The 11,629-nt window shown below is 36.7% G+C and overlaps 1 protein-coding gene across 1 annotated transcript; it reads right to left on the reverse strand.

Moving 5' to 3' along the window:
- Window positions 1-734: 734 nt before the first annotated feature.
- Window positions 735-7,698, reverse strand: LOC127547224 (serine/threonine-protein kinase SIK2-like). The gene is made up of 7 exons (XM_051974024.1): window positions 7,601-7,698; window positions 6,328-6,546; window positions 5,316-5,432; window positions 1,897-1,960; window positions 1,420-1,581; window positions 1,089-1,213; window positions 735-937 (listed from the first exon to the last, which is right to left on the reverse strand). The coding sequence occupies exons 2-7, from the start codon at window positions 6,478-6,480 to the stop codon at window positions 806-808; spliced, it is 753 nt and encodes a 250-aa protein (XP_051829984.1). The 5' UTR covers window positions 6,481-6,546; window positions 7,601-7,698; the 3' UTR covers window positions 735-805.
- Between the last annotated feature and the right edge of the window lie 3,931 nt (window positions 7,699-11,629).

Here is an 11,629-nt window from a genome sequence, read left to right on the forward strand (position 1 = left end):
CTTGGTAAGAAATGACCAGCAGGATGATTTCAGAGAGGCTTAGAGAGACTTACATGAATTGATGCTGAGTGAAATGAGCAGAACCATGAGATCATTATACATTTCAACAGCAATACTATGTGAGGATCAATTCTGATGGATGTGGCTCTCCTCAGCAATGAGATGAACCAAATCATTTCCATTTGTTCAATAATGAAGAGAACCAGCTACACCCAGCACAAGAACTATGGGAAATGAGTATGGACCAGAACATAGCACTTGCACTCTTTCTCTTGTTGTTTGCTTGAAGTTTTTGTTTTCCTTCTCAGGTTATTTTTACCTTATTTCTAAGTCCAATTTTTCTTGTGCAGCAAAATAACTGTATGAATATGTATACATATATTGTGTTTAATGTATATTTTGACATATTTAACATGTATCGGTCTACCTGCCATCTAGGGGAGGGGATGGGGGGAAGGAGGGGAAAAGTTGGAACAGAAGGTTTTGCAAGGGTCAATTCTGAAAAGTTATCCATGCAGATATCTTGTAAATGAAAAGCTATAATAAAAAAATTAAATAAAAAAATCAAATCATCAATAACTACAACAACAAAAAGAAGACTATTGGCATAAAATACAGATGATTTCTTATTTCAAGGAATAACGCATATATTTAATCATTTTTAAATACTCATTAATAGTATTGTACAAATATAAAAAGGTCATTATCAGCCAATAACTGATCAGTTATAGTAAGCTGCTTCTCTTGGCTTCTCCAAAATAATTAACTATCACAAAATATCAGAGTTCCTAGGTCTTTAAAGATCTTACATACCTTGGGACATGTAGAAAGGAATACGGAATCGGCCCTCCAACACTCTTTGTCTTAAAGTTGGTAAATTGGGCCCATCAAAAGGGAGAGAGCCACAGACAAGGACATATAACACAACACCAAGGCTCTGTTAGCAAAAAAAGTAACAATACAACACTCTGATCAGTGAATGTCACACTAGGCACACAACCTAACAGTATGGTAATACTTGATTACATACTATACATGTGTGTATACATATGTGCATTTCTGTGGACATACACACAATAAACACTTACCCAAATGTCAAGATAGGGCCCTTCATATTCCTTCCCTTCAAAAACTTCTGGGGCAGCATATGGGGGACTTCCACACCAAGTAGATAAGGGCTCTCCTGACTTATAGAAATTTCCAAATCCAAAATCTGTGAGAAAAAAAGAGAAAAAAACAAAAATAATTTAAGACTGAAATGTCAAGGGATATACATTTTTAGAAAAGCCCAGAGTGCTTTGGAACAAGTATCATATAAATTACATTACACTGTCATCATTTGTTATCCCGTTTTTTACAATCACAACATACTATTTATCCAAGCTTTTATAATATTCAAAAACATTTAACTTTTCTTACCTGCTAGCTTGATATTCATGCTGGCATCTAAAAGAAGGTTTTCCGTTTTGAGATCCCTATGAACTATATGATGGCTATGGCAGTATTCCACTGCTGAAAGAATCTGCCAGAATTTCTTCCTTGCTTCATTTTCACTCAGATGGCCATTGGACGTTAAATAATCTACGGATCAACAAACTAGGTTAATTATATACAAGTAAACTTATTTGAATTCTTAGTAATGACTTTGATCAGATCATAAATCAGATATCTCTAATTCTGAAAATCTTATTTATATAATGACATTGGGAGTCCCAGTCCTTTTTGACATGGCCAGCCTCCTGACATGGGCATGCAGCAAGTGGAAGGCTATATATGTTCAAAAGATGGAAGCTCCACTGGCCAGCCTCTTCCTTTTCCCTTTCCCCTACAAAAATTTTCCTCCATGACTAAGAATTCCTTTTTCCCTACTAAAGGTAAGCAGAAAAAATAACTCACCAAACATTTCTCCATTTTTTGCAAATTCAGTGACAATGTAAAGCATATCCTTCGTTTCCATAACCTGAGAAATATATAACAAGTGATCACTTAATACTTGTACTCTATAACAATCTACAATGCAAAAGCAAAGCAAAGCAAAGACAAAGCAAAAATATCATGCAGAAACAATAGAAGCAGCCCCATATTTAGGAGATTTTTATCTATGGAAAGATGTTTGCTGCTATGTATTGTTTCTTTTTTTTTAAAACCAAGAACTAAAGTTTGCCTACATACTAAGATATTTTTACTTTTAAATTTTCTAGAAACAGGTCTAAATTTTAGGATTGTTTCAATCATTTTATATATTTTCTAGAAGATGTCATATATTCTGTACAGAATCACATATTACTTTTGATTTTTCAAAGTACAGGTTATTGTAATTCATGACTTTCCTTTTTGAAGTTGTTTTGACGTAGGTCTGACTCAAGCCAGTCCCCTAGTAGGTTAAGTTCAATAAGGGCGGGGAGGGGAAGACACCTATAGGTCATTCAACAGTTAACAAAAGGAAATGGACAATAGCAAGGTACTGGGACTAAGGGCATCTCAAGTTGATTCAGCTGAGTGAAGCTTCCTTGCCTGAGTTGTCCAGTTTTTTATCAGAGGAGACCTGGGGCTATTCATATTTGTTTCCAGTTTCAGTTGCCTGTAACCAGACAACCAAGGAGAACAACCTGAACCTTTATTGTCCTGAGCTAATCAAGTCTTAAAGATGGCTTCAATACATTAAAAAAAAAAAAAAAAACTAGCCTAACTTACATACGTATAAGAATTAGAATATTGCTCCTAAATAAATTAAAATAACATAGATCTAATAAATTGATTTAAAAATTGGGGAAAAAAATTCAATTTCTAATTGTTCTGGCAATAGTCTTTTTCAAAAATATTGCTCCTACCACAGAAATCTAGTCAGTAACAGGAGATTATCTACGTTGATATTTACAACCTAAACAAACTAAATAATGGCTATCAAATGCTTCATTCCCATTTGCTTTGCTGACATAATAAACTCAGTCTTTGCCAACAATAGCTTACTGTTTGTGCAAGTGCACTGCTCAATGTGCGTCAATGGCAATAGCAAATGTCAATAACACATCTATGTCTCCATTTATTGATCCAGAATTAGATTTTTCCTTTTAAAATTTTAGAGGCATTTTTATGCCAGGAGATATAATTTTAAAATAAGCAAAAAAAAAATTCAAAAAATGGTGGCTTTGAAAAAAGTGAAATATATATATATATACATATATATATAATATATGTATATATATATATTATATATATATATATATATATCATTTTATTCTTACCTGAAAAGGGTGGGGAGGAGAATGAGATTAGGAGTGGGGGGTGGGGGAGATGGAATTTTGTTTTATAAAAAGAGAACACTGAAGATTGCTTAAAAAAAAAAACTAATGCGATAATTATCCTTGTATATACAGTAGAACATATAAAGAAAGAAAAATCTTAAGAAGTGACCAAACACCCTAAAAAAAATCTATGTATATTAATATGGGTTAAGGAAATAGTGCTTTTGTCTTCCAGTTTAAGGAGAGAGTGAAAGAGTAAAATAAATAATAAAACAAAAAATACATCAAGTTCAAGAATACTAAAAGGAAAGAGTGAGGCATTTCTGAATTGTTCTGGGAAAAGTGCCAGCTGGTGTTGAAATCAGAATAACAACAACAAAAAGTCACTTTTATGTCATGGAGCTCTATTTCCAATTTCTGAGTCTTAATCAACAGGTAGAAAGAACATCCTTAGAGACAAGGAAAGAAAATTCACTATAGAAAAATCTTTCATCTAGATTTTTCATTGCATTATAGGTCCTAGTTTAATATAATAAACTTGGATAAAAGGGCAGGGGAAAAATAAAGTAAAACCAAAGTATAATTTCTATCTTCTTTTTAATACAATGTTTATAAATATTATAATCCAACAACGGGGACAATATAAATTATAGGATATCCTGGAAATACTAGTAACACAAATCTAATAAACTTCTGTTACAACATTAGAAAGACCAAGAGTGACTCTACAAATTTAAGAAAACTACTTTTTAAAAAGTTTTACAGTAGCTTTATTAATGTTCTAATACCACTATTTATTTTTTTAAAGTCACCCAAACATCTTTCGCTAGTGTATAAGTTTTTTGCAGGCAAAAGTATATTGCTTTTTTTCTCAAAGTTTAAGTGCTATTATATTTTTAAATATATTTGTTCTGCCCCAGTTATTCCTAAGATAGTTATGCTACTATCTGTAGGAAGATAGGAATGTCTCTTGCTGACTGAGAATTTTTGAAAAAGCTTATTGCCAGGACAATTAGAAACTGATTTTTATTATGTTTTAATGAATACTTATTATTCTGAATCACAGATCTCATTTCAACAAAAAATTTAAAAATTAGGACATCAAAATCTGAGATATTCTTACTGGATATAATTAAAAATTCATTGCTCTTGGTTAAAATAATTTTCAATTATTATGTGGGAATGTTCTTAAAAGGAGACGACTAACATTTATGTAGAATCTACAGAAATAAATGTACTTGTTTTCAAAATGAAAACTGCAAATTCATTATAATATACAAAGATAAGCTTCTAGTTTCATTCTGCATGTTATATATATATGTATGTATATATTATACATACACACACACACACATATATATGTATACACATACACACACCTGTTTAGGATATTCTGATTTGCCTTTCTACATGCACTAAAGAATTGGTGTGATTTAATGGTTAAAAAGCTGGCCTCAAAGTCAGGAAAATGGAGCTTTTTAAGCCTTCCATTTAACAAATAACTTGAGGACTCCTGCCTATGTTTTAGCCTTATAAAGTAAAACAATTTTCTAACATCAAATCTTCGCCCTTACTTATTTGGAAACATAAAATCGTGGGTAAATTTGTCCTTTGATACAAATGTGAAATAGCTATTATCTTTGGAGAATAAAGATTTTACTCAGGCATAAATTGTCATTTGTCTAGGTCATAAAGAACTGCATAACTTTACAGAGAAATATTATGCCTATTTTTACTAAGTTCAAAATTAGTAACCTTATTATCACCAAGAACAGTATTTTGTAGAAACTAATAGCAGACATACATTCCTTTTCTTTAAGGGAGTGCTGTTGAAGAAAAGAGGTCATTTATTTGTACATAAGAATTCCTGTGGTTATATACTAACTTAATATTAAAATATAATCTGTCTTATTGTATTTTTATTTATTTTGTTAAATATTTCTCAGTGTTTTGACTGCTGGTTTGACACTGCTGCTTTCAAGGAACTTTTTGCAAGATAAGATCACTGGTAACTAAAACCATAAGGTACAATTCCATACCTTGGCATATGTTTTTTAAATCAATTCTCACCTGATAAAGCTTAATAATATGAGGATGGTTTAAAAGTTTCATTATCTGAACCTCTCGATAAATTTTCTCCAAGTTGCTTGGATCTAATCTTGCTTTATCAATAATTTTTATTGCAACCTGTAGATTGAGGGAAAGAAGGGAAAAAAGTTACTTTGTACATAAAATATTTGATGGACTAGTGTACAATAGACATAATTCGGTTTTTCCAAGATGAATTCTAAAATCAATAATATAAGAATAATTCACAATGCGTGAGAAGAAAAAATGGATTTTGTAAATAACCTAAAATGTCACAGGTATAAAATTTTTAGTCTTTAAAATCATTTAAATATGGTCCTGTCTTACCTTTCCAGTTTTCCTACACCTTATTCCTCCTATATACTTTTCAAACAATGATGTTGATTTTCTTGCTGTTCCTCACACAAGACACAATCTCTAATCTCTAGGCATTTTTATTGGTCATCCCTTATACCTGGCATTCTCTCCCTCTCCACTTTCTAAAAGAGTCTTTTCCAACCCCCTTCTCTCTGGTATATATTAGACATAATTGTTTGCATGTTGTCTCTCTAGTTCCTTGAGACTGTTTGTTGTTTGTTTGTTTTTTGCTATTTATATCTCCAGCACAAAGCGTTTAAATGCTTCTTCACTGACTGACAGATAAAAAATATTTCCAAAGAATTTAAACAAATCAAAGTAAATGATTTGCCAATAACTGTTCATTAGTACACTTGAAAGATATTTTTCAAACACTTAATATTGCATTAAGGTTATAATTTGTGCCCCTCTACCCCAAAAGATAAGTATGGTTCTGGGCATTTGACCTCAGTTTCCTTGTCAATAAAACGAATTTAATATTTACAACACTGACCACACAGATTACTGTGAAGAACATTATAAAGTCTTTTCTTTGAGTCCTTGACTATTTTGAAAAGGAAGAGGAAGAATTTCTTGGAAAGAAAGAAATCAAATCTATCAGTATATTTGAAACCATTTGCACAAACTTCAAACCTACCTGGGTTTTGGTGACTCTATGCCTGGCTAGTTTCACCACAGCAAAATTTCCTTTCCCCAAGGTTCTTTCAATATCATAAAATCCAACCCTGAGGGGTCTTTGCTGTGTCTGACTTGAATTGGGGACTGAGGTAAATTCTGACATGATCACCATGGTTTCGACTGTGATTAGAGATTTTTAGAGAACCTTCATAAAATTTTCTTTCCTTATGACCTGGACCTACATGGACAAAAAGATGAGATAAAATGCAGATTGGCACATATGTATCAATGAAATCCCATCTTCATTACCTGGGTCTCCCAGTTTACCCACACATTAAGCTTTTGTCTCAGAATCTGCATTTTAAATGTTTTTTTTTCAAAACACTGTTAATAAATTCACAAATATCCCAGATCCCTTTAACAAAAGACATGAGTCTGTTCCAAATAAATTATCATTTTAGGTTTGTGCTCATCACATCTTTCAAAAGATGCTGCTTTGCTTAAAAGAAAAATCCTAGGAACATTTTAACGTATGAAATTACCATCCTGGTTCATTCCCACCCCTCAGCCATCCTATCCCCCAAACCCTCGGTGTTTCAGAAGTGAAGATGCTCTGTCAACCCTGAACAGAACAACAAAGAGAAATCTCAATCTTTAACCGGCATTTCTACATTCCTGGAAGCCTGAAGCTACCAAGGGATAAAAAACACTGCACTCAGTTCCCCCCGGTCCCGCTCCCCTTTCCAATCAGGCTATCAAACTGCAGCCTAATCAATCTGGTGGGTGTCTTCGATACGGAAACACACGTGTGTTCGTGTGTTCGTATTCGTGTACCGCGACTGTTGCCCGCAGGCATTCATACAGGAGTTAACATTAAGCCGTAGGGACACGTACCCTCTCGCACATCTAGGAAAGGGAAGCACCGAATCATTTTACTAACGGAAACAAAAGGAATCCCCACCACTGCATCCATCCCACACCATCCCGGAGCACCCCAAGATAGGATGCAACAAACTTAAACAGCTCTGAGGGAAAAGAGGGACTATGCCCGCAGCCCTTCCCCCCACTCCCCGCGCGGAAAAGCCGCAGGCTGAGGCTAGTCCCCTAGAGGTGCCAGGGGGAGGAGGCGGTGACCCATGAGCCGGCCTGTCTTTCACCCTCTTCTGGCCATTTCTAGCGGGGCGAAAGGGGGGGAGAGGAGGGGAAGGAGGGAGGCTAGCCGGGCACGAGGGTAGCCCCCATTTCAGGCGCACCCGGATCTCGGGACCCTCTGCGACCCCAAGTCGGCTCACCTTGGCCGCCTCCTCTTCCTCTTCCTCCAGGGTCTCCCGAGAGTTGGCGCCCCTCCCCTCCCCGCACGGGGAAGGGCGAGACTGCAGCAAGCCCACCCGCTGTCCCGGGGGGAGGCGAGGGGGCGAGGCCGCCGGGAAGGGCACACCTCCAGTCTGCGACGGGCGAACAAGCGAGGAAAACGGCCCGGGCAGCAGCAGCCGGCCGGTCCGAGTTCGACGAGATCGTGGCGGGGCGCGGGCAGTGGCAGCGGCTCTGTGCGCGAGCCTGGGGTCTCGGGCGAGGGAGGTTGAGGACGGGATCTGGTCAATCGAGCGAAGCGTGACAGCTGGTGGTGTTCAGGAGTAAAGTATTAGCAGGTTCGTGTTCGAGATCGTAGAGCTTGGGGTTGCCGGGACTGCCATCCACGCCGATGCCGACGTGCGGGCTGCTGCCGCTGCCAGTCAGCACTGAAACTCCAGCCCGGCAGGGCTAGCTCACTGCTGCGAACTGACAGCTCCATCCCTCCCCGGAGGGCGACCCCCTCCCCCACCCCACCCCGCCTCCTCCTACGTCCCAGCTTCTAGGCTACTATGCAGGGCCACGCCCCCTCACGTTAGTCTTCTCCACCCCTCCCAACTAACGCACTCTCCACTAGCGAGCTAGTTCGTCCTCCTGGCCAGTAGCCCGGGCCAAATTGATACATTCCCATTGACGTCGTTTTGACGCCAGAGCGACGTGCGGCAAAGTGCGAGAGATAGAGCTCGAGCAAGCGGGGGGGGGGGCGTGGTGAGCTAGCTGGAGAGGGGGAGGAAAAGGCGGGGAGGAAGAGAGAGAGAGAGATCTGTTGCCAAGAGACTGGCGGCTCTGACGCGCGCCCTGAAGGGGACGTCTCCCTGGCGACCGTTGGGCGGTGACGTAAGGAGGGAGCGGGCAGCCCTTGGCCCACGGCGGAGTCTGGAGTGGTTGCCTCGCTAGCAGCTGTGGTCCTGGTGTTTCATTCTCCATTCTCGACCCCTCCTCCCACCAGCTGGAGGTTCTTGCTGAATATACCAGGCGATGCAAATAAATGTTTTAACCCATGAATTCCAGCAGCATTCATAAATGTGCTTCGAAGTCTTTTAAAGAGAATATTATAAAGGTATCCCTATAAAAGCTCCCCAAGTTGGGGAGGGGGGCGATTTATTAATCATATTTTAAAAATTGTTTTTCTTAACATGAACAGCAAAAAAAAAAAAAAAAGCATTTCAGTGGTTAGTAGAACAGGAAAAAAATAATGGTACATACTTAATCTATCGGGTAAAAATTGATTTTAAGTATATAATCAATTCATGTTATTTTCAAAGATCCTGCTTCTGTTATTCCTTCCAGCTATTTCCCTGTTCACTTCTATGCACTTTAATACATCTCATGGGTTGGTTTGTCTGTTTGTTTTGTTTTGTTTTATTTTTGAGGCTTTGCTTCTAGCTTCTTTGACATCTTTGTTTTCTTCTGGCTTTGTGTCTGAATTTTCCCTGTACTATGGTAACTTTTTATGGTCAGGTTCTTTCATGCATCTTAATAAAATCTTAAAGGACACTTTTTTTGAAACCACTCACCCCATTTTAACTTATATCTTAACTGAGAACGTGGTCTCAAATCAATCTTAGACATTAAGAATAAATTAAAAAGTCTTTGAAAACCTTTTGGTGAAGTGATAAGACAAGAGGTCTGTTCCAATTGACTAGGAATTTTGTTATGCCATTATTGCTGGCATGGAATTAGCCTGAATGGGAACCTTTCCAGAATTGAAACTATGGTGAAGTTCTAGCTAAATCCCCAGTAAAGGAACCTTCTGAGGTAAGAGAGGTCTTAGCTTGGCCATCTGACAAGAGTCTTCTTGCCCCATTTCCCCCACCCCAACAGAAGGACTTTCCACTTTGAAAGGACTTCTATCAGTACCTTAAAAGGTGTCCTAATTCAGCAAACAGTAGTGTCACAGCAAAGGACAGATTGAACTCATGGCTTTACGAGGAGCCAAGCAAAGTTCCCACTACAGGAGGGAGAACTAAGGAGAACTTCTTGATCACTTCTATAAATATGAGAAAAGGACTTGTGGTAACCAGTTGTAAATTACTTCCTTGCTTCTTATGTTGTCTGTACTTGAGTTTATTTTCCCCTAGGACTCTAAGTGTTCTTGTGAGAGTGTATCACAGATCTATGGAGAAATGTTTTGGTACCAAATGTTATTGTGCAACCTCAGTAAATGCTTATTTTTAAAAGCTATTTATGACTGGTCGACTATAGTGACTTTCAACTGATAATTGAGAAAGCACATTGATAGTGGCTCCAGCTAATGGCATTAAAGAATCACTTCTGACCTCTCCACAACTTATATTCATATGCTATGTGTTCAACCAATCCTCAAATAATGGGTATCCCACTTAGTGTCCAGTTCTTTGTAAAGAGAGCTGAATATTCTTATATTTATGGAGTCTTTTTTCCTCTCTAGGATAAATCATTGTAATATGAGTTATAGAGATAATATTTTTGTACAATTTTCAGCTCAAAATTTCTCATAGTTAAACTATATAAGCTAAAATGGGGTGAATGGTTTTAAGAAAATGACAAAGGAAGGGAAAGCCAGTTTGAGCTATGCCCATGAAGTCCTTCTTAGCATAGAAGGTCTTTACTCTTTTTGATGGGGAAGGTATCAAATTTTTGTGTATTTTTGTTTCTTAAAGAGTGGAGAGCTGACCTAGGATTCAGAAAAGCTTGAGTTTAAGTACTACTTCTGACAAATACTGATGGTTTGATCTAGGACAAATTTATTTAACTATACTGAAGCAATTCTCAATTACTCTTTTGGAAAGAATATCAATCCATGTTGACTGAAAAAGTTTCCTCATCTACAGCTCTCTATACAAGATTCAGGAGTCCACCCCCCCCCCAAAAAAAATCCAAATTTCTTTTTACTTAAATAAGACAGATGTATACTTGGTTCTGAAAAGAATAGAGAATGAAAACATTTGACAAAGTATGAAGGTAATTCTAGAAATCTTTCTTGTACACATACATTTCATCATTATCCTTTGTTGTTATTGTTCTATTGTATTCATCTCTTCATGACCCCATGGACTATCACACATCAGACTCTTCTAATATTATCCTTCCAGACTATGTAATTTGGCAAAATTCACTTCACCTACTTCTAGGCCTCAATTCATATAACTGATGAATTTCAGGTTCACTTTTATATAACTCTACTGAAATTTTTCTGATTTTATAATCATGTTTGTAGGAATTTGAAAGAGAAAGAAGGAATTATGGTACTATGGAAATATTAGGAGAAATATAGATGGTTTGATTTTAATTTTTTGATAAATTAAAATCAATTCTGAATTTGACAAACATCAACAAACACCAACATTTGCATGCATGAAAAACTAAAAAAAAGTTTTGAAATTAGGAATCTCTCACTTATCATAGATTGTTTTTTTTAATTATATAACAAATTCAACACCTTAATTCCAAAACTGTCCTGTTTGTCTATGTCTCACTCTGAATTTCCTTCAGTTATTTTTTATACATTAAAATACATTGAAGCTCTTTTTGGGGGGAAAATGAGAAGTCTTCATTACCATTAACTTTGTCTCTTGAACCTCTTTAAAAAATAAGCACAGTCAAACAAAACAAATACACACATTAGCCAAATCTACACCTCATTTTGCACCTCTTTCAAGATGTGAGAAACAAGCTTCATAATTATCCTATTTAGTCCTGGTTGATTATTACATTGATTCTTAAGCCTTTCAAAGCTGCTTTTCTATACAATATATTATTGATCTATAATTATTGTATAAATCATTCTGATTCTTCTAACTTTAGGCTGCATCAATTCATGCAAGTCTTTCCACATTCTTCTGAATCCATTTATTTCATTATTTCTCAAAACTCAATAATATATTACATACACACACCATAATTTGTTTCCCAAATTGAAGAACACATCCTAACTTGTTCAGTCATTCTCCAGTTGATGAGCCCTACCTCAGGTGTTTGCTAAAATAAAA

This window comes from Antechinus flavipes, chromosome 2 (assembly GCF_016432865.1).
Source record: "Antechinus flavipes isolate AdamAnt ecotype Samford, QLD, Australia chromosome 2, AdamAnt_v2, whole genome shotgun sequence".
Classification (NCBI taxonomy): Eukaryota; Metazoa; Chordata; class Mammalia; order Dasyuromorphia; family Dasyuridae; genus Antechinus; species Antechinus flavipes.

Bases quoted from the DNA above. Each gene is read 5' to 3' on its own strand.
- LOC127547224 (XM_051974024.1), bottom strand. From the start codon at position 6,480: ATGGTGATCATGTCAGAATTTACCTCAGTCCCCAATTCAAGTCAGACA. The intron at 1,582-1,896 runs GTGAGTTATTTT...GTTGATCCGTAG, and splicing joins AAAAAATGGAGAAATGTTTG to ATTATTTAACGTCCAATGGC. The intron at 1,214-1,419 runs GTAAGAAAAGTT...TTTTTCTCACAG, and splicing joins CATGAATATCAAGCTAGCAG to ATTTTGGATTTGGAAATTTC.